The sequence below is a fragment of the Choloepus didactylus genome, chromosome X (assembly GCF_015220235.1).
Source record: "Choloepus didactylus isolate mChoDid1 chromosome X, mChoDid1.pri, whole genome shotgun sequence".
Classification (NCBI taxonomy): domain Eukaryota; kingdom Metazoa; phylum Chordata; class Mammalia; order Pilosa; family Megalonychidae; genus Choloepus; species Choloepus didactylus.
Genome location: NC_051334.1, coordinates 192,726,302 through 192,750,468, shown reverse-complemented (window position 1 = coordinate 192,750,468; position 24,167 = coordinate 192,726,302). Strand labels below are relative to the sequence as shown.

At 39.0% G+C, this 24,167-nt stretch overlaps 1 protein-coding gene across 2 annotated transcripts in view; it reads right to left on the bottom strand.

Moving 5' to 3' along the window:
- Positions 1–9,853: 9,853 nt before the first annotated feature.
- BRCC3 (BRCA1/BRCA2-containing complex subunit 3) overlaps positions 9,854–24,167 on the bottom strand; it is a 130,651-nt gene continuing 116,337 nt past the window's right edge. For both annotated transcript variants that reach the window (XM_037821074.1, XM_037821075.1), the window contains 3 exons: positions 15,047–15,090; positions 11,075–11,244; positions 9,854–9,936 (listed from right to left, as the gene is read on the bottom strand). In XM_037821074.1, coding sequence (XP_037677002.1) covers positions 11,093–11,244; positions 15,047–15,090 — 196 coding nt within the window. In that variant the 3' untranslated portion in view covers positions 9,854–9,936; positions 11,075–11,092. The remainder of the gene's footprint in view (positions 9,937–11,074; positions 11,245–15,046; positions 15,091–24,167) is intronic.

Below are 24,167 nucleotides of genomic sequence, written 5' to 3'. Positions count from 1 at the left end.
TTTAATTGAGGATACAGTATATTGGATTTTTCATTTACTCTTTTAGTAATTCATTTCTTCACACTATTCCAAGTCATTCTCTACTGTCTTTTCCTTTCAACCTCCAGAACTCTCTTTAGTAGTTCTTGCAGGAGAGGTCTTTTTTATGAACTCTCTTAGTTTCCGTTTATCTGTGAATATTTTAAACCCTCTCCTGTTTTTGAAGGACAGTTTTGCCAAATAAAGAATTTGGGGCTGGCAGTTTTTATCTTTCAGCACCTTAAATATATCATACCACTGCCTTCTCACCTCCATGGTTTCTGATGAGAAATCGGCACATAGTCTTATTGAGGATCCCTTGTATGTGGCGCATCACTTTTCTCTTGCAGCTTTCAGAATTCTCTCTCTGTCTGTTCCAGTTTGCTAATTGTGCCATTATGCAAAATACCAGAAATGGATTGGTTTTTATAAAGGGGGTTTATTTGGTTACAAAATTACAGTCTTAAGGCCATAAAGTTTCCAAGGTAAGGTATCAACAATAGGGTACCTTCACTGGAGGATGGCCAATGGTGTCCAGAAAACCTCTGTTAGCTGGGAAGGCACAGGGCTGGCATCTGCTCATCCCAGATTGTGTTCCAGCTTCTATCTCAGCTCCTGTGCATTCTTCAAAAAAGTTGCTCTTAGGGCGTTTTTTCCTCTCTTAGTTTCTCCGGAGCAAAAGTCTGCTTTCAACAGCCATCTTCAAAATGTCTCTCTAAGTTGCAGCTCTGAGTTCCTTCTGTTTGTCAGCTCTTTTATATGGCTCCAGTGATTGACTTCAGACCCACCCTGAATGGGTGGGATAACACCTCCAAGGAAATTATCCAATCAAAGGTCTTGCCCAGTTGACTGAATCACATCTCCCTGGAAACACTCAATCAAAGGATTCCAACCTAATCAACACTAATACGTTCTGCCCACACAGTATTACATCAAAGAACATGGCATTGTAGGGGACATAATACATCCAAACTGGCACATTCCACACCCTGGACCTCAAAATGACATGATCTTTCCATATACAAAATACATTCATCCCATCACAATATCACAAAAACTTAAATCATTTCAGTAACAATAGGTATGTACAAGATCCTATCAAAATCAGTTACAGGCATGGTCTGTCCTAAGGCAAAATTCCCCTCTGGCTGTGGACTTCTGAAACCTAGAACAAGTTATCTGCTTCCAATATACAAAGGAGGGACAGTCTTAGGGTAAACATTCCCATTGCCATAAGGAGAAACAGAAAGAAAACAGGGTTTACGGGACCAAAACAGTTCCTAAAACCCGCAGGGCAAACTTCAGGAGATTTCAAAGTCTGAAAGTCATTTATAAAATGACATTTTATCCTTGGGGCTTGAGAGAGCGGGAATCCAACCCTTTCCAAAGGCCCTCATGGCAGCCTTTTTCTCTTCAAATGCTGGGGTGAGTGCTCCAACGTATCTACACATTGTGGAGACCACCTTCTTCTTGGCCCCACCCTCCTCAAACATCAGGGTACCACCCAGACTCTGCCTCTCTGGGGCAAAGGCTTTCCCTTCTTCGAACAGTAGGGTGGTGGCTAGGCTCTTCCCAATCCCCAGGGATTGTGCTCCACCCTCTCTGGGGCCTGGGGTGGCAGCACTCTTCCTGAGCATCCAGGCAGAAGGCCCGTATTCTGCCTCTGGGGCAAACTTACCCTTTCCATGTGCATGGGCCGCTCTGTTCTTCCTGCCTGAGACCTCCTGACCCCAGACCTCAAACTCCATGGCTCTGTCTTTGAAGAAACTTTTCCTTCATTTTGTTCCTTTTCTGTCCCCTCCAGTCCAGACTGGCAGCGGTTCCGTTCATACAGATATCGCAAAAAAAAATCCGTTGGCTTTGCATGAAGCATAGCGGGGTCGAAACAGTCAGACAATAGGACTTTCCACAAATCCTCTCTGGATAACTCCACCTCCAATCCTGGTTTGTACTGAAATGGCAGTCGGGTTCCATGTTTGGTTAAATCCTCATGTGGAGCTGTAGCCTCTGGGGTTTCACTTTCTGCAAGCCCAGAATCTTCCAAACTATCAGTTTCTGGTTTCTTTTTACCCAAGTGTTCATTTCTCAGCTTATCTCTGTCCTGTCGCATTTTATTATAAGCTGCAAGGAGAAGCCAGGCTACGTCCTCCACATGTAGTCTGGGGATCTCCTCAGCTAAGTATGCCAGCTTGTCACTTTCAAATTCTGCCTTCCATTCAACACCAGTATTCAATTTTGCCAAATTCTCCACCACTTTAAAACAAGGATCACCTTTCCTACAGTTGGCAATGACACATTCATCATTTCTGCCCAAGGCCTCATCAGAAGTATCTTTAGATTCCATATTTCTACCAACAGTCTCTTCAAAGCAGCCTACGCCTTTTCTTTCAAGCTCCTCACAATTCTTCCAGTCTTCCTCTAATCCGTTTAAAAAGCCATTCCAACATGTTTGGTATTTGCAAGCTCAGCAGCACCCCACTTCTCTGGTACCAAAATCTGTTCTGCTTTGCTAATGCTGCTGTTATGCAAAATACCATAAATGGATTGGCTTTTATAAAGGGGGTTTATTTGGTTACAAAGTTACAGTCTGAAGGCCATGAAAATGTCCAAATAAAGGCATCAACACACGTATACCCTCACTGAAGGAAGGCCAATGGCATCCAGAAAACCTCTGTTAGCTGCGAAGGCATGTGGCTGGCATCTGCTGATCCCAGGTTGTGTTCCAGCTCCACTCTCAGCTCCTGTGCATTCTTCAAAATGTCCCTCTTGGCTGTAGCAGCAAGCTCCTTTTGTCTGAGCTCTTACATAGGGCTCTAGTAAACTAATCAAGGCCCAAACTGAATGGGTGGGGCCACACCTCCATGGAAATTATCTAATCAGAGTTATCACCTACAATTGGGTGGGTCACATCTCCATGGAAACAACCTAATCCAAAGGTTCCAACCTAATCAACACTAATATGACTGGCCCCACAAGATTTCATCAAAGAACATGGCGTTTTGAGGGACCTAATACATCCAAACTGGCACACCACCTGAATCAGCTACTAGTATGATAATTATCATAGGGGGATTTCCTAATTTCATCATTTCTTCTACATTTACTAGTTGGCTTTCTACTTGAAAGGAATAGCTTTCTCTTATCCTCCATCTATTTATTTTTATCAGTATGGGTTAATTGATTATTATTTTATTCAGTGGCTTATAATCCTTTGCTAACAATATTTATTTTGATGCACAAGTTGTCCCAGATTTGGTCAATGGAAACCCCTTAAGGCTATACACATTTCCTTACTTTATTGCTCAAAAAGATGGTCCAGGCCTATCTTGTACTTTCTCTGCCCCATCCCTGGAATCAGCCATTACTACTGTGGGCTCTGATTCCTTTTAGGGGTAGATAGTATTAGGAATCAATGTCTGGGTGTTATGTGTGCTCATAGCTACTGGGGTGTTACTTCTTCTAGTTTCTCTTAATGGGCAGTTAGGAAATGTATGCATACTGTGCCGGTTTGAATGTATTATGTCCCCCCATGTGCTGTTATCTTTCATGTAACCTTGTGTGGGCAGATGTATCAGTGTTGATTAGATTGTAATTCTTTGAGTGTTTCCATGGAGATGTGACCCACCCAACTGAGGGTGATGACTCTGATTGAATATTTTCCATGGAGGTGTTACCCCACCCATTCAGGGTGGGTCTAAATTAAATCACTGGAGCCATATAAATAAGCTGACAAACAGAAGGAACTCAGTGCAGCTGAGAGTGACATTTTGAAGAGGAGCTACAGCCAAGAGGGACACTTTGAAGAATGCACAGAAGCTGAGAGAGTAGCTGCAGATGAGAGACATTTTGAAGATGGCCATTAAAAGCAGACTCTTGCTCCAGAGAAGCTAAGAGAGGACAAATACCCCAAGTGCAACTAAGAGTGACATTTTTGAGGAACTGTGGCCTAGAGAGGAATGTCCTGGGAGAAAGCCATTTCGAACCCAGAACTTTGGAGCAGACACCAGCCACGTGCCTTCCCAGCTAACAGAGGTTTTTCCAGATGCCAATGGCCTTTCTTCAGTGAAGGTGCCCGATTGCTGATGTGTTACCTTGGACACTTTATGGCCTTAAGACTATAACTGTGTAACCAAATAAACCCCCTTTATAAAAGCCAATCCATCTCTGGTGTTTTGCATCCTGGCAGCATTAGCAAACTAGAACACACATACACACTCATCTATATCCAGCTGTATATAGATTTTTCCCTTGGGGAAAAAAGTTCATATCAATAATTCCAATTTTCATTTTATTGTTCTCCCTTTCCATGTTTGTAAATAACTTCTCTGACATTGAGAAACCTAGTGTGTTGGTTTGGAGCTGTTCTGTACCCAAGAAAAGGCCATGTTCTTTTTTTTTTTTTTTTTTTTTTTTTTTTTAAATCATCATTTTATTGAGATATATTCACATACCACGCAGTCATACAAAACAAATTGTACTTTCGATTGTTTACAGTACCATTACATAGTTGTACATTCATCACCTAAATCAATCCCTGACACCTTCATTAGCACACACACAAAAATAACAAGAATAATAATTAGAGTGAAAAAGAGCAATTGAAGTAAAAAAGAACACTGGGTACCTTTGTCTGTCTGTTTCCCTCCCCTACTTTTCTACACATCCATCCATAAACTAGACAAAGTGGTGTTTGGTCCTTATGGCTTTCCCAATCCCATTGTCACCCCTCATAAGCTACATTTTTATACAACTGTCTTCGAGATTCATGGGTTCTGGGTTGTAGTTTGATAGTTTCAGGTATCCACCACCAGCTACCCCAATTCTTTAGAACCTAAAAAGGGTTGTCTAAAGTGTGCATAAGAGTGCCCACCAGAGTGACCTCTCGGCTCCTTTTGGAATCTCTCTGCCACTGAAGCTTATTTCATTTCCTTTCACATCCCCCTTTTGGTCAAGAAGATGTTCTCCGTCCCACGGTGCCAGGTCTACATTCCTCCCTGGGAGTCATATTCCACGTTGCCAGGGAGATTCACTTCCCTGGGTGTCTGATCCCACGTAGGGGGGAGGGCAGTGATTTCACCTTTCAAGTTGGCTTAGCCAGAGAGAGAGGGCCACATCTGAGCAACAAAGAGGCATTCAGGAGGAGACTCTTAGGCACAAATACAGGGAAGGGCCATGTTCTTTTAATCCATTCTTGTGGGTGCAGACCTATGGTGGGTGGGACCTTTTGATTAGGTTGTTTCAATTGAGATGTGACCCAGCGCACTCAAGGTGGGTCTTAATCCTTTACTGTAGTCCTTTATGAGAGGATAAAAGAGACATTTGGAGAGAGCTTACAGAGAGAAATGCCCCAGAGATGCAAAGAGAGAACCCATAGATGCTCAGAGAGAAAGCCACCAAAGCAATGAAACCTGGGAGCAAAGGATCAGCAGATGCCAGCCATGTGCTTTGCTATCTGACAGAGAAACACTAGATGCCAGAAGCCTTTCTTCAGAGAAGGTATCCTCTTGCTGATGCCTTAATTTGGATATTTTCATGGCCTTTGAATTGTAACATGTAACTTAATAAATCTGCATTTTAAAAAGCCAACCCATTTCTAGTAAATTGCATTCTGGCAGCTTTAGCAAACTGCTGAAACACCCAGTTCCCATTTTTCTTCACTATATTTACTTATTTGCTCTGTTTACATATTTTTGTAATGTAACTGATTGCTGGCCACCTCCTCGTTCTGAAGGTACAGGCACACTACCACCTTCATGGATCTCCCTATCCCTCACTGAACTGGTTTGGATCTGTTATGTGCCCCATGAAAGCCATATTATTTTAATCCAATCTTGTGGGGGAAGACCTATTGTGGGTGGGATCTTTTGATTAGGTTGTTTCCATGGAGGTGTGGCCCCACCCATTCAGGGTGGGTCTTAATTAGTTTACTGGAGTCTTTAATAGAGCTCAGGGAGAGAGAACAAGCTCAGAGCCAACACAGATAGAGACACTTAGATAGAAAATGCCCAGAGACATTTTGGAGACAGCCATTGAAAGAAGAACCAGGAGAGAAGCTATGAGAGGAAATCCAGAATTTGCTTCAGAGGAGCTAAGAGAGGACCCCCAGAAGCATGGAGAGAATGCCCTGGGAGAAACAAGCAAGTATGCACAGGAGCTGAGAGAGAAGCTAAGACAGAAGTCCAGAGACATTTGGAGAAAGCAGTGGAAACCAGAAGCTAAACCTGGGAGAGACCCAACAGTCTCTGGCCATATGCCTTCCCATGTGACAGAGGAACCCCAGATGCCATCGGCCTTTCCTCAGAGAAGGTATCTACCTCTTGATGCCTTGATTATGACATTTTTATGGCCTTAGAACTCTAAATTTCTGCACTAATGAACCCCCATTGTAAAAGCCAATCCATTTCTGGTATTTTGCATTTCAGCAGCTTTAGCAAACTGGAACACACACTGTGGCTGGGAATTCTGATGCCTTCATGGTATAATCCCAGCCCTGCTTTCTCAGCCACTGGGCACTTTGACACCTCCAAGTACCTGTCTCTATGACCCCCACCCCCCAACCATGCTATCCTACAAATTTACAAATTGCAACTCAGATTATCAACTAGAAAAAGAATTTCAAATTGCCATGACTCTATCCATGTAAAAAGTTTATAAGGTGATGGAGAGAGAAGGAGGTATTATGGATGTGTATTCAGTTTCTGGTTTGTGCAAATGGATGCTCCATTCACTGAGGTAAGACATTGGAAGGAGATATGGTTTAGGGACAAAACTATGAGCTAGGATTTAGATGTATCAAGTTTGATGTGCCATGGAGACAGCCAAGTGGAAATGCTGGTAGGCAGTTGGATATTTAGGTTTGGAGTTCAGATAGAGGTCTGGATTGAGATACAGATTTGTCTGTCAACCACATATTGGAAAGCAAAGATAGATAAGCTTATGAATGAATGTGAGAAGGAACAGCCAGAGGAGAGAAAAAAAAGAATAGAAAGCAGAAGTCAAAGGAGGTATATTTCAAAGATAAGTTTTCAACTTTGTCAAACCTGAGATGTTCACTAAGGACAGGAAATGCATCTATTGACTTTTACTTTGTGCAGGTTGTTGGTTTCAATGGAGTGATGTGGACAGAGGTCAGAAGTCAATGAGTTTGAATGAATGGGAGATGAGAAAGCAGAGAACAAGTGGATATTGCTCCATCAGAGTCCTGGCTGTACTTGAAAATAGAGAAGTTGTTGCCCAAAAGGGAAAACAGGGTTGTGCGCAGAATGCAATATTTTGTGTAAAGGTAAGCCAGATTGGTACAGGTGGGGAAGTAGTAATACATCTTGTTCACATTATGTTCTTTGTGATTCTCAACACTTTCAAAGACTGAATACTGAGGTACCTTGGTGCTCATGTACTCTAATCTCATTTTATATAAGTAGAAAGGGAGAGAGACTTGGGCTCAAGGTTGACCTGTAAAAATGTTCAAATCATTTCATTCCCCTTAGATTTTCTTTTCTCACTCTCACTCTTTTGTTTCATAAAATAATTACCATAATTCCTGGTTCCTTAATTAATACTTATAACTTTTTATTTTGAAATAGGTTTAGACTTACAAGAAGTTGCAAAAAATAGTAGCGTCCCATGTACCCTTCACCCAGTTTCCCCCAATGGTAAGGTCTTATGTAACTAAAGTACAATTTCAAAACCAACAAATTGGCAATGGTACAATACTGTTAGACTACAGACTTATTTAGTTTCACTGTTTTTTACATGCATTCATTTGTATGTGTATGTAGTTCTATGAAATTTTTACACAGGTATAGATTCATGTAATCACCACCACAATCACGATTCAGAACTGTTCCATCAGCACAAACTCCCTTGTGTTATGCCATTATAGTTGCACATATCCCCGTTTTGTCCCTGTCTCTGGCAACCACTAATCTGTTCTCCATCTCTGTAACTTTTTTGTTTCAAGAATGTTACCTAAATATGATCATACAGTATGCAACCTTTTGAGATTGTCTTTTTTCACTCAGCGTAATGTCCTCGAGGTCCACCCAAGTTGTTGCATGTATCAATAGTCTGTTCCTTTTCATTGCAGAGTAATATTCTGTGGTATGGATGGAACACTGTTTAACCATTCACCCGTTGACGGACACCTGGGTTGTTTCCAGTTTTGGTCTGTTATGAATAAAGCATCTACAAACATTCATGTACAGGATTTTGTGCAGACATACATTTTCATTTCTCTGGGATAAATGTCCAGGAGTGCAATTGCTGGGTTGTATGTTAAGTGTACATTTAACATTATAAGAAATTTCCCATTTTCCATAGTGGCTTTACCATTTTACATTTCCATCAGCGTTGTATGACAGATCCAGTTTGTTCATATACTCAACAGCATTTGGTATTATCACTATTTTTAATTCAGCCATTCTGATAGATATGTAGTGCTATCTCATTGTAGCTTTAATTTGTATTTCCCTGTTGACTAATGACATTCAACATCTTTTCATGTGCTTACTTGCCATCCATATTCCTCTTCAGTAAAATGTCTTTTCATGTCTTTTGCCCTTTTTCTAATTGGATGGGTTTTTTATTGTTGAGTTCTGAGCATTCTTTATATAGTCTAGATTGGTGAGCTATATGATTGGCAAATGATTTATCTCAATCTGTAACTTGTCTTTTCCTCTTCTTAAGTTTTTTTCAGACCCAAAGATTTAAATTTTGATTAAGTCCAATATATCAACTTTTTTTCTTTTATGCATTGTGTTTTAGGGGTAAAGTCCAATAACTCATTGCCTAGCCCTAGATCCCAAAGGTTTTCTCCCATGATTTTTTTCTAAAAATTTTATAGTTTTATGCCTTACATTTAAGCCCAAAATCCAATCTGAGTTAATTTTTTGTATAAGGTATGAAGTTTAGGTTGAGGTTCATTTTTTTGCCTATAGATGTCCAATTGCTCCAGCACAAAGGACAGCATTTCCAACAAATGTGTTGAAAAGGCTATCTTTCCTCCATTAAATTATTTTTGCACCTTGGTCAAAATCAGATGGATGCATTTGTATGGGTCTATTTCCGGGTTCTCTATTCTGTTATGTTGATCTCTGTGTCTATCACTCTGTCAGTACCATACCATCTTGATGAGTCTTAAAATTGGGTAATGTAACTTGAAAGGTGAAATCACTGCCCTCCCCCCTACGTGGGATCAGACACCCAGGGGAGTGAATCTCCCTGGCAACGTGGAATATGACTCCCGGGGAGGAATGTAGACCCGGCATCGTGGGACGGAGAACATCTTCTTGACCAAAAGGGGGATGTGAAAGGAAATGAAATAAGCTTCAGTGGCAGAGAGATTCCAAAACGAGCCGAGAGATCACTCTGGTGGGCACTCTTACGCACACTTTAGACAACCCTTTTTAGGTGCTAAAGAATTGGGGTAGCTAGTGGTGGATACCTGAAACTATCAAACTACAACCCAGAACCCATGAATCTCGAAGACAGTTGTATAAAAATGTAGCTTATGAGGGGTGACAGTGGGATTGGGAAAGCCATAAGGACCAAACTCCACTTTGTCTAGTTTATGGATGGATGTGTAGAAAAGTAGGGGAAGGAAACAAACAGACAAAGGTACCCAGTGTTCTTTTTTACTTCAATTGCTCTTTTTCACTCTAATTATTATTCTTGTTATTTTTGTGTGTGTGCTAATGAAGGTGTCAGGGATTGATTTAGGTGATGAATGTACAACTATGTAATGGTACTGTAAACAATCGAAAGTACAATTGGTTTTGTATGACTGCGTGGTATGTGAATATATCTCAATAAAATGATGATTAAAAAAAAAATTGGGTAATGTGAGTCTTCCAACTTTATTCTTCTTCTTCAAAATTGATTTAGCTTAATTAATTTTACATCTTGATATTTTCGTCTTTCCTGTAGGGAAAGAAAAGAACAGAGAAGAAATGAGACTGTGAAGAATTAAGAAAAATTTAGCATTTGTATCCCATATTCCCTCTGGTAGTGGTTTTCAAGCATTAATATGCCTCAGAATTAGCTGGGGAATTGATGCAGATTTCTGGGATCCACCCCCAGGGAAGGAGTTTGACCTCCAAGTGGTTCTGGGACTACACTTGGAAATTTGAAAAACAATTATCTAGGGAGAAACAAGAATTTAAAAAAATAACCCGTTATCACTACTATTGTTGGAATTGGTATTCTCTTGGTTTTCTTTTTTCACCTTTGCCAACCCCCACTTTAATTTTCAGTATGAAATGGGTCTAACTCTTTGCTGAGGACACACCATTTATAGTTATACATGATAATAATACTGCAACAGAACTTTTTAAAGCATGATTTTTATTACAACCCAAGTCCTAAATGTTTCTGGAGAAACACATTTATATTATAATGGAAGTTCCTATGTAAATAGGATTTGCTCAATAGGAATTTGTTTCAGAGTCAAATATGGCAGAATTCATCTGTTTGGTTCAACCACATACATCCAGCCTTTGATTAGCTAGCTCAGAATACATATTTAGATATCAAGAAGGAAGACATGAAACACATGCCTCTAAATGAGGACAAAAAGTAAGGTGTGCTGATGAGTCACCTATACTTCCTTTCACCAACCCTGGTATACTTATTTACTTGTCCAACATAAGCATTATAACAACCAAATTGAAACATGAAATCCTCTTCTGTTTGAAGAACATATCTGAAAATGAAAATAAAACTTCCAAGTAAAACACGGGAAAAATAAATATTTAAAATACATTCTCAGATATTTTATTCCAAGGTGTCCCTTGCCAATGTATCTTCCACAGCCTTTTTAAAAAACTTTCATATTCTACTTAAATCATCTTGCATATGCTCTCTTAGGCCAGTTACAGGTAGGAGGCATCAGTCAGCTCTAATGAAATTCTTAGAAAGACATCTTGTGTTTACTGCATGAGTAAAATTCATGCATTGGGATATCAGAAGAGCCAATCCATTGCCTGCCTATGCTTGTTACGTGTATTTTCACAGACTATATTTAGTACACAAATTGAAAAAATAAGTTTTTTTTTTTTACCCCATTTTGTCTCCTGCCTTATTCTAGGGAAGAAAGTTCTTGCATAAGTTCTTCCTTTTCTTGTTGCAACTCTTGCAAATGTTGTTGGTTTTGCTCCAGTCTGTCCTCCAACCACTGGAGGAGAGGCCCGCTGACTGCTGACATCTGACTGCACAGATTCTTGGTAAACACTTCAATAGGAAAAACACAGATGAGGTCACTGTGGAAGAGCACTGTTCACTGGCTTGTTCCCACTCACCACCAATAGCCCCCAACTATTGCAAGAAAGAGGAAGAAAGGGTTGGAGGAGGAAGTAGAAAATGTAAGGTAAGTAGGACTGGCAGAAGATTTCTTTGGCCAGCCAAGGAAAAGACAGAGGAGCTGAGCAAAGCAGATATCTATTCTGAGGCTATTACAAACACTCCTGGATCCATAAGCCAGAAGGAAGCCTGGCTATGCAGAAAGTGGCAAGATGGTCAGCTCTTTACTCCCTTAGGCAAACCAGCTAAGAGCCCCAAAAGGGTTCCTTTCTCCATTCTTCAGACTTTCCCACACTGCAAATGGCCATAACTTCCTAGAGAGCTAGAACTCTGCATTCTGCAACTTAGTTTTCCACATACTCTTTAGGAAAGTTGCTTATCAAATGTTACTTACATTGAAGAAATAAATCCATTAATTCAGTTCACTGGATAGATCTTTTAAAATTAGGAAATACCAGAGGGATAAAGAGTAAGGGAGTTATCTTTCATGCCTTATTGTGAACTAATGTAGTTAAAATGTTGTTCTTCTAAGCCTTAGCTGAGTTCGCCTCATGGTGAGACAATGACTCTATGATATTTTTTTGAAACAAATTTCTCCCAATGGAAATATCTTTGACTCTCCCATAGTACATGACTGTTACTGAAATGACCACTGTTAATACTGTGGGGTATATTTTCCAAGATTTTTTTGTAAGTGCATGTATTTGTGTACATATATGTGGATGTATATGTGAATGAGAGAAAGTGTGTGTATGTATATATGCATATATCAATATATACTTTTGAATAAAAATTATACTATGCTTTATCTTACTTTTCCCCACATAACATTGTCATAGACATTTCTTTGTCAGCAAAGATCTTGTGCTTCTTTTTAGGGCTGCACAATATTCATCAGAATGGATGCCTCAATTTAATAAGTCACATATTGATGGACATTTCATTGGAATCCAATTTTTTCCTATTATAAAGACTATGATTAATATCTTTTTAAATCTATTTTTGCACACTTGTCCTACAATTTTTTGAAGATTTATTTATAGAAGTGGAATTGCTAGATCCAAGCCCATGTACATTTTAAAACTGATTATCTAGTATTTTCCAGATTGTACAAAATTATACCTCTTGGAACAGTATATGAGAGTGATCACTTTTCCCCATACCCTCACCTAATTATCTCTCAATTTAATCTCTGCCAAGAGAAAAAGTGAAAAAAACAACTATTTTAATCAGTACTTCTTTGATATTAAGGTTGAACAGCATTTCATTGCCATTGGCTGTTTCTCTGTGAATAGCCCATTTGTGCCCTTTGCCAATTTTTCTAATGGAGTATTTTTTCAATTATCATAATAATAGCTAACACTTACTGAGAGCTAACTATAAGCCAGATGTTATTCTAAGTAGCAGACATCAATCATGCCATTTAGTTCTCACCAATGACCATTTGACGTAAGAGGAAGCAGGTAGGTCAGGTAACTTGTGCACCTCCTTGTCTCCTCCACCTGCCTTTTATCTAACATAGAATTTGAGTGAGGAACATTGAGTACTCAGGAGACCTATGACATGAACGACAAATAGACTATGATTCTAATCTCAGTTCTGCCCCTTACTCACTGTGTGACCTCAGGCAAGTTATTTAACACTTCTGATCTGAATTTTCTCATTGTAAAAGAGGATAATAAAAGTACCTACTTGCACAAGCTTGTGAAGATTCAATGAGTTAAAGCAAGGAAAATGCTCAGCAGTGTCTTGCACACAGTAGGCAAGTATAAAGTGTAAATATTAGCTTTTAAAGATTATTATTAACAATAATATTAACCATTAACAGTTTTTCTGATGGGGCCTATAAAAGCCTTTAAGTTTTGGTTAAATTTGTCAGTTTTTCTTTTATGATTTCAGGGCTTAAGATCATACTTAGGAGCATCACCTCCCCAGAGTTAAAAAACATCCTCCTCTTCCTTTTCCTCCTGCATTTTTTCACTTTTAAAATGAGCTTTATTGGGGTATAATTTACAGAAAACACAATGTATCTATTTTAGTGTATACTTCAATGAGTTTTGACAAATGTAAGCATTCATGTAACTGCCATCCCAGTCAAAATATAGATTGTTGCCATCACCCCAACATGTCCCCTCTGTAGTTCTCTTTGTAGTCAGTGCCCCTCTACTCCCAGCCCCAGACAGCTATTGATCTGCTTGCCGTCACCATAAATTAGCTTTGCCTGTTCTTAAATTTCATATAAATGGAACTATGTAGAGTATGTATCAATTTGCATAAGGCTTTTGAGATTTATTCAGAGTGTTCATGTTATCAGTAGTTAGTCTTTTTATTCCTTAATAGTTCTTTGTTGTATGGATGTATCACACTTTGTATATTGATACATACATTGATGGATATTGGTTTGTTTCCCACCTTTCATCTGTTATAAATAATGCTGCTATGAACATTTGTGTACATGTTGTTGAGTGGACAAATGTTTTCATTTCTCTTGGGTAAGTGCTTGGGAGAGGAACTGGTGGACATTTTGTAATTGTAATTGCTAAATTTTTCCGAAGTGTTTGTACATATTTAATAGTAAAAGTTTCATTATATCTGGTATTTATTTTTGTGTAGACTGTGAGGTTGGAATCTGTTTTTCCCCAAATGGAAAGTTAAGGCTGTTCCTTTCATTCAGCACTGTACTCATGTCTAGAAGAGTGCCTAGCAGAGCATAGACAAATATTTCTTGAATTAATAAACTGACAAATGAACGATCCCAAAACTATTTAGTGAATAATCCATACTTCACCTATTGATTTGAAGTCATCTTTATTAAATAGTAAATTTTTGTATATATATGGATCGATTTTTGGACTGTATTTAGTCCCACTGATCTATTTGTCCATTTTGAGCTATTCCTATATATTTTTAAAATTACTGTAGCTTTAAAGTATGTTTACATGTTATGCATTACCATCTTTTAACTCTTTGTCATGTTTTACTTCCACACAGAAATGAAGGGACAGATAGACCAAACCATCTCTCTTTTCTTTTTTTCTCTCAAGTTATTGCCTATAACATTTGAAAGCCTCCACCTGTTTCTCACTGGTGACTTTGCCAGTAGCTGGGGAGATAGCACAGAAAGTCCAGAGAGTCAGGGTTAGCTAGAGTGAGAAGGTGTAGGAGCAGAAATGTATAGGAATTCCTTATACATTCATTGGTGTGAAAAGATTTTCTCTTTCATACCCTTCCTTGTATTTATCCATCTATCTGTCTGTCTATCTGTCCATCCCTTTTGATTTCTACCACAATAGGCTGGTAGTGTTGTGCTGGGGACAGATCATGGGAGCCAACTTCTAAAATTTCAGGAAGTTTGTGACCTGGTTGATGTCATGATGGCAGTTTGAAATCAATCATGGTAGGGGTCTTACACCATGGAAACTGACAAACACTACAAATCAAGGGCCTTCCCCTGTCTCTGAGAGCTGTTTGTTAAACATCTATCAGTACACCACTGAGTAGGTCTATCATAAAACTAAATTCAATTTCATTTGTCTTATTCCAGATAAAGTGCATCTACAGTATCAAAGAGTCCATAGGGTTCAAAAGAAAAGTTTGGATCAGCAGTAAAGCTCCTGGGAAAATAAACTCAAAGAGAGTTTGTACCCATTACTTCAATCACTTAAGCTAAACTGGCTTTTGTCGGTGGAGTATTTCAGGGATTACTGCCTACGGTCAAGGAAAAAAACCTTACCTGAGCCATTATGGATCTTGGTTACTGAGTCCAGATGTGTAAGGCTAAAGGAATAAAATAGTTCAATTTAGTGGCAAAGCAGCAATGAAGGGAAAGCAAAATAGTCACGGACTACAACAAAATTATAAACTACATCAGGCCTTTGGATTTGATGAATATGAATGGTTCAAATTCCCATTATTGTTAAATTCATAATGATTAGTTTGCAATTTCACTGAGATATATTCATATACCATACAAACCATAGAAAGTATACAATCACTGGCTCACAGTATTATCACGTAGATGTGCATACATCCCCATGATCAATTTTAGAACATTTTCATTACTCCACAAAATAAATAAGAATAAAAAATAAAACCCAAATCCTCCCATACCCCTTATCCCCTCCCATTATTGCCCCACAGTATTGGTGTAGTACATTTGTTACTGTTGATGAAAGAATATTCAAATATTACTCTTAACTCTACTCCATAGTTTGCAATAGGTGCATTTTCCCCATATACCCCCTCTATTATTAACTCCTTGTAATAGTGTTATACATTTGTTCTAGTTCATGAAAGAACGTTTCAATATTTTTTATATTTGTACAGTTAATCATGGACATTGTCCACCACAAGATTCACTGTTTTATACATTCCCATCTTTTAACCTCCAACTTTCCTTCCGGTGACATACATGACTCTGAGCTTCCCCTTTCCACCATATTCACACACCACCCACCACTGTTAGTTATTCTCACAATAACGTGCTACCATCACCTCTGTCCATTTCCAAACACTTAAGTTCAACCTAGTTGAACATTCTGCTCATAATAAGCAACTGCTCCCCATTCTTTAGCCTCATTCTATATCCTGGTAAATTATATTTCATGTCCATGAGTTTACATATTATAATTAGCTCATATCAGTGGAATCATACAATATTTTTCCTTTTGTGTCTTACTTATTTCGTTCAACACAATGTCCTCAGGGATCATCCATGCTGTCATGTGCTTCAGGACTTCATTCCTTCTTACTGCCAAGTAATATTCCATTGTATGTATATACCACATTTTATTTATCCATTCATCTGTTGATGCACACTTGGGTTGTTTCCATCTTTTGGCAATTGTGCATAATGCCTCTATGAACATTGGTGTGCAAATGTCTGTACACATATCTTCCTAGGTATGTCCTGAGTAGCAGGATTGTCAGATTGTAAGGCAACTGTATACTTAGCTTTCTGAGGAACCGCCAAACCGTCCTCCACAGTGACTGTACCATTTTACATTCCCACCAGCAGTGAGGAACTGTTCCAATTTCTCCATATCCTCTCCAACATTTGTGGTTTCCTGTTTAATAGAGGCCTATATAGCAAGTGTGAGATGATATCTAATTATGGTTTTGATTTTCATTTCCCTAATTGCTAGTGAAGCTGAGCATCTTTTCATGTGTTTTTTAGCCATTTGTATTTCCTCTTTGGAAAAATATCTATACATGTCTTTTGCCCATTTTTAAATTGGGCCACTCATCTTTTTATTATTAACTTATGGGATTTCTTTATATATTCTGGATATCAAACCCTTATCAGATATGTGGTTTTCAAATATGTTCTCCCATTGAGTCAGCTGCCTTTTCACGCTTTTGACAAAGTCCTTTGGAGCACAGAAGTATTCAGTTTTAAGGAGGTCCCATTTACCTTTTTTCTTTTGTTGCTTGTGCTTTGGGTGTCAGTTCTAGGAAACTACCTCCTATCACTAGATCTTGAAGGTGTGTCCCTATATTTTCTTCTAGGAGTTTAATGGTCCTGCTTCTTATATTTAGGTCTTTGATCCATTTAGAATTAATTTTTTATTTGATGTTTTTTTTAATTGAGATTGTTCACATACCATACAATTATCCAAAGATCCAAAGTGTTCAATCAATTGCTCACAGCACCATCATAAAGCTGTGCATCCATCACCACAATTAACTTTTTTTCAGTTTCTAGAAATTTTCATTACTCCAGAAAAGAAATAAAGACAAAAAAAAAAGGAAACTCAAATCCTTCCATACCCCTAACCACCCCCCTCCATTACTGACTCATAGTATTGGTATAGTACATTTGTCACTGTTGATGAAAGAATGTTAAAATACTACTAACTGTAGTACACAGTTTGCAATAGGTATATGTTTTCCTATATGCCCCTCTATTAATAATAGAGTTATAGTGTCATACATTTGCTCTAGTTCATGAGAGAGATTTCTAATATTTGTACAGTTAATCACAGACATTGTCCATCACAAGATTCACTGTTTTATACATTCCCGTCTTTTAACCTCCAACTTTCCTTCTGGTGACAAACGTGACTCTGAGCTTAACCTTTCCACCACCTTCACACACCATTCAGCACTGTTAGTTATTCTCACAACATGCTACCATCACCCCTGTCTATTTCCAAACACTCAAGTTCAACCTAGTTAAACATTCTGTTCATAATAAGCAACCATTCCCCATTCTTTAGCCTCTTCTATGTACTGGTAACTTATATTTCATGTCTATGAGTTTACATATTATAATTAGTTCATATCAGTGAGACCATGCAATATTTGTCCTTATGTGTCTGACTTATTTCACTCAATATAGTGCCCCCAAGGTTTCTTCATCAACCCATTTTTTAAGACAGTTTTGTTCACCCACCATACTTTCTGTCCTAAGTAAACAATTGATGGTTCCCTGTATAATCACATATTTATGTATTCACCACCATCACCACTATATAAGGACATCTCCATTTCTTCCACAAAGATGGAGGAAGAGTCAAAGAAGGTAGAGAGACGAAAGAAAAAGAAAAGAGAGAAAAATAAAAACATGACAGCTAGGAAGCAACAAAAGGAAAGATAGCATTAAACTAAGGTAGAATAAAGAGTCAGACAACATCACCAATGCCAAGAAGTCCCACACCCCTCCCTTATGTCTCCCACTTACATGCATTTAGCTTTGGTATGTTGCCTTTGTTACATTAAAGGAAGCATAATACAATGTTTCTGTTAATTATAGTCTCTAGTTTTCATTGATTGTATTCCTCTTTCAACCATACTCAGTCATCTTTGTTCAGTGTACTTGCATTGCTGTGCTACTATCACTCAAAATTGTGTTCCAAATCTCTCACTCCTGTCTTTTCCAATCCGTCTGTAGTGCTCGCTTTAGTATTTCCTGTAGAGCAGGTATCTTGTTAAAAAATTCTGTCATTGTCTGTTTGTCAGAGAATATTTTAAGCTCTCCCTCATATTTGAAGGACAATTTTGCTGGATATAGGATTCTTCGTTGGCGGTTTTTCTCATTCAGTATCTTACATATATGACCCCACTTCCTTACCTCCATGGTTTCTACTGAGATATCTGCACATAGTCTTATCAAACTTTCTTTGTATTTGATGGATCACTTTTCTCTTGCTGCTTTCAGGATTCTCTCTTTGTTTGACATTTGATAATCTGATTATTAAGTGTCTTTGCGTAGGTCTATTCAGATCTATTCTGTTTGGGGTACATTGTGCTTCTTGGATCTGCAATTTTATGTCTTCCATAAGAAATGGGAAATTTTCATTGATTATTCCCTCGATTATTGCTTCTGCTCCTTTTCCCTTCTCTTCTCCTTCTGGGACACCTATGACATGTACATTCATGCATTTCATGTTGTTGTTCAATTCCCTGAGATGTTGCTCATATTTTTCCATTCTTTTCCCTATCTGTTCTTTTGTGTGTAGGATCTCAGGTGCCTTGTTCCCTAGTTCCTGAGTGTTTTCTTCTGCCTCTTGAGATCTGCTATTATATGTCTCCCTTGTGTCTTTTCATCTCTTATGTTATGCCTTTCATTTCCATAGATTTTGTCACTTGTTTTTTTGAACTTTTGATTTCTACCTTTTGTACACTCAGTGTTTTCATTATACACTTCATCTCTTTTGCCATATCTTCCCTAAGCTTTTTGAGTTGATTTAGCATTAGTTGTTTAAATTCCTGTATCTCAGTTGAAGTGTAAGTTTGTTCCTTTGACTGGGCCATAACTTTGTTTTTCTTAGTGTAGGTTGCAGTTTTCTGTTATCTAGGCATCTGGTTTCCTTGGTTACCCCAATCAGGTTTTCCCAGACCAGAACAGGCTCAGGTCGTGGAAGGAGGCAACAGTATCCAGTTTCCCTGAGGGTGGGTCTTAGAAGATTGACACACGCTGTGAGGCCTCAAGTGACTGTGCTTTTCTGCCCAGCAGGTGGCACCTGTCAGCCTGTAGCTCCAGACTGGTATCAGGAGGTGTGGCCTGTGGCTGTTTTCCTCCAGGCCCTGGGGTCTGGTTCTGAATGGAAGGTGGGTAGTAGAGCTTGGCACCACCTTCTTCCTCCTAGGGAAGATACAGCCCCTAGGGAGAGGTCATTAGCATTTGAATAGTCTCTCTGCCTCTGCTATCTCCACCCTTGTTTGGGTCACAGTGCTGGGAACTGAAAATGTCTGAGGCTTTCTCCACTGAGCCCAAAAAGTGACAGAAAGCCCCCCTTTAGGGTCAGTCTGTGGCCACTCTCCAGCTCTCCAAGGTCAGTCATCACCAAAAGCCTCTGTCTTCTTGTTGGGGATTCATAGCTTGTATTGAGCAGTCAACATTTGTTAATCAGAACCCCAGTTGGAGCTGGACTGAGGTATATTTGCTTGTTCAGAGAGTGCTGCTCTGTATCACAGCAAGGTTTTGCAGTTCGGGCTGCTGTGGGGGAGGGCCTCTCAGCACAGGTCTGCAGTTTTTACTTACAGATTTTATGCTGCGATCTCAGGCATACCTCCCAATCCAGGTTGGTGTTTGATGAGTGGACAGTCACGTTTGTCCCCCAGCAGTTATTCCAGATTATTTACTAGTTGTTCCTGGATTAGTTGTTTCAGGGGGACTAACTAGCTTCTACTCCTCTCTATGCTGCCATCTTCTTCCATCTCCCTTGAATTAATTTTTGTATAAGGTCTGAGATAGGTGTTCTCTTTCATTATTTTGGAAATGGATTTCCAGTTCCCAATACCATTTCCTGAAGAGATTGTTCTGTCCCAGTTGAGTGGATTTGGGAGCTTTGTCAAAAATCAATTGACCATAGATCTGAGGGTCTGTTTCTGAACTCTCAATTCGATTCCATTGATCAATATATCTATCTTTATGCCAATACCATGCTGTTTTGGCCACTGTGGCTTTATAATGTGCTTTAAAGTCTGGAAGCATGAGTCCTCCCACTTCATTCTTCTTTTTCAAGATGTTTTTGGCTATTCGAGGTCCCATACCCTTCCAAATAAATTTTATAATTAGCTTTCCCACTTCTGCAAAGTAGGCTGTTGGAATTTTGATTGATAGTGCATTGAATCTGTGTATCAATTTGGGTAGAATTGACATCTTAATGACAGCCTTCCAATTCATGAACATGGTATGTCTTTCTTTGATTCATTTTAGCAGTGTTTTGAGTTGTCTGTATACAGGTCACTTATGTCCTTAGTAAAGCTTATTCCTAGATATCTAATTCTTTTAGTGGCTATTGTAAATGGAATTTCTTATTACCTCCGTAAATAGGTTATTATTAGTGTATAGAAACCCTACTGATTTTTGCATAATGATCTTGTATCCTGCCACTTTGCTGGGCTCATTTATTAGCTAAAGTGGCTTTGTCATAGTTTTGGGGGGATTTTCTTAATATAGGATCATGTAGTCTGCAAATAGCAAAAGTTTTACACCTTCCTTTCTGATTTGAATGCTTTTTACTTCTTTTTCTTGCCTAATGGCTTTAGCTAGAACTTGTACCACAATTTTTTTTACATTTTTTAATGTGAAATATAACACATACAGAAAAGTGATAACTTTCAAAAATACAATTTAACAAGTAGTTAGCAAATTTCAAAGGATCTTATGGGTTACAGTTCCACAATTTCAGTTATTTCCTTATTGTGAAGTATAACATATATACAGAAAGGTGATAACTTTCAAAGTACAATTTAACAACTAGCTATAGAGCAAATTTAATATGATGCTATGAGTTACAGTTCCACTGTGTCAGTTATTTCCTTCTAGCTATCCTAGTTCACTAGAAACTAAAAAAAATTATATAAAGATTCAGTATTTGTAATCCTTTGTTAAATCCTATCTTGTCTTTTGCTACCCCTCTCTCTCCTTTGATCACTTTCTCAGTCATCAGGGATATCTGGGCAGTGAGCACCCTAACTTGTTCATATTGAAAGGGGGTGTCAACAGTATGGGGAAGGGGGCTGCATCTGTTTGTTGTTCTTAAAGAGGCTGTTGCCTCTGGGTTTTAGGACTTGTCTGGCATAGGAACACTCTGGTGGATTTAGGTTCTGAAAAATAAACTTAGGTTTCTGAAAAAAGTGAGTGAAACTTTTATAGAGTCTCAGACAGGAATTGAGGCATTTTTGGGACTACTGTTGGTTAGAGCTTGGCATACTGTGGCCATTTGGGATGTCTAGCTGGAGCTTGCATAAGAGAAACCTTCAGGATAGCCTCTTGACTCTATTTTGGATCTCTCAGCCACCGTGACCTCAGTGTGTTACCTTTCTTTTTCCCCCTTTTGGTCAAATAGGCATTTTCAATCCCTCACTGGCAGGAGCAGGCTCATTCCTGGGAGTCATGTCCTGCATTGCCAGGGAGACTCACTCCCCTGGGAGTCATGTCCCAAGTAGTGGGGAGGGTAATGAATTTATTTGCTGAGTTGGGCTTTGTCCTAGTTTGCTAATGCTGTCAGAATGCAAAATACCAGAGATGGATTGGCTTTTATAAAAGGGGTTTATTTGGTTACACAGTTACAGTCTTAAGGCCATAAAGTGTCCAAGGTAACACATCAGCAATCGGGTACCTTCACTGGAGAATGGCCAATGGTGTCCGGAAAACCTCTGTTAGCTGGGAAGGCACGTGGCTGGCGTCTGCTCCAAGGTTCTGGTTTCAAAATGGCTTTCTCCCAGGACGTTCCTTGCTAAGCTGCAGTTCCTCAAAAATGTCACTCTTAGTTGCACTTGGGGTATTTGTCCTCTCTCAGCTTCTCCGGAGCAAAAGTCTGCTTTCAACGGCCATCTTCAAACTGTCTCTCATCTGCAGCTCCTGTGCTTTCTTCAAAGCGTCCCTCTTGGCTGTAGCTCCTCTTCAGAACGTCACTCACAGCTGCACTGAGTCTCCTCTGCCTGTCAGCTCATTTACATGGCTCCACTGATCAAGGCCCACCCTGAATGGTAGGGCCACGCCTCCATGGAAATATCTCATCAGAGTTATCACCTACAGTTGGGTGGGGTGCATTTCCATGCAAATCTAATCAGCACCAAAACCTCTGCCCCACAACACTGCATCAAAGAATATGGCTTTTTCTGGGGGACATAATACATTCAAACCAGCACAGGCTTAGAGAAAGGAAGGCCACATCTGAGCAACAAAAGTTCTCTGGAGGTGCCTCTTAGGCATAATTATAGGAAGGCAAAGCCTCCCATTTACAGTCATAAGTTTCACAAGAGCAAGCCTCAAGACTGAGGGCTTGACTTATTAAGTAGGGGGTTCCTAACATAGCATATATTCTGTCCAAGATAAACAATGTCTCACACATTATATTCACTTAGTTGTACAATCATTATCACTCTCGATTTTAAACAATTTTCATAACCTATAACACCCCAAAGCTCTTACCAGCCCCTAAATATTTATCCCTAGTATTAGTGTGGTATTCGTAAGGTATTCATATTAAATATAGTCCATAGTATGGAATAGGTAGTTTTTCCCATATCTCTGTTGTTAACTCTTTGTACCAGTGTCATACCTTAGAAGTAGATCATGCAAGCATATTTATGTTTGTAGTGCTACTCTGTGGGTTACATGCCTTTAAACAGCCACTTTCAATCATGTTGTCCTTCAGTGCAGCACTGATACTTATAATCCATTAACGAACAAACATCATCCGTGTCCATTCCCATACCTTTAAGTATGTCTTCATTAACATATCTGTACATATTAGGTAGTCATTTCCCCTTCACTAACTTCTGTCTATCTCTAGGTCCCCAATATTCTACATTATAAGACACTGATTTTACATAGTTCAGGGAGTTCATAGAAGTTTACACACAATGTCTCTCCATTTCTGTCTGACTTATCTCACTCAGCATTATGTCTTCAGGATTCACCCATGTTGCCATATGGTAAGAAGGACCTTGTTCCTTCTTACAACTGCGTAGTATTCCATCGTGTGTATATACCACATTTTGTTTATCCACTCATCTGTTGAAGGACATTTGGGTTGTTTCCATCTTTTGGCAACTGTGAATAATTCTATGAACATCAGTGTGCAAATGTCTGTTTTCCTCCCTCCCTTCAGATCCCTGGGTATATCCCGAATAGCAGGATTGCAGGGTTGTAAAGCAACTCTATATTTACCTTCCTGAGGAATCATCAAAATATCCTCCACAGCAGCTGTACCACTTTACATTCCCACAACCAGTGAATAAGTGTTCCAACTTCTTCAGATCCTCTTCAACACTTGTAGTTTCCTGTTTCTTTAATAGCAGCCACTTTAGGAGGTATGAGATAATAATCTCATTGTGGTTGTGATTGGAATTTCCCTAGTAGATAGAGAATATGAACATTTTTTCGTGTGTGTGTGTGTGTGTGTTTTAGCCATTTGTATTTCTGGTTCAGATAAACGTCTTTTTGTATCTTTTGCCCATTTTATAATTGGGCTGTTTGTATTATTGTTGTTGAGTTGTAGGATTTCTTTATATATGCAGGATATCAGTCTCCTATTAGATATATGGTTCCAAGTATTTTCTTCCATTGAGTTGGCTGCATCTTTACCTTTTTGACAAAATGCTTTGAGGCATAGAAGCTTTTGATTTTGAGGAGTTCCCATTTATTCTTTCATTGATTTTGCTTTGGGTTTCAGTTCCAAGAAGCTACTTATTACTAGGTCTTGAAGGTGTTTCCCCATATTTTTGTCTAGGAGTTTTATTGTGCTGTCTCTTATATTGAGGTCTTTAATCCACTTTGAGATAATTTTTGAATAGGGTGTGGGGTAGGGGTCCTCTTTCATTCTTTTGGATATGGATATCCAGTTCTCCCAGCCCCATTTGTTGAAGAGACTGTTCTGTCCCAGTTTAGTGGATTT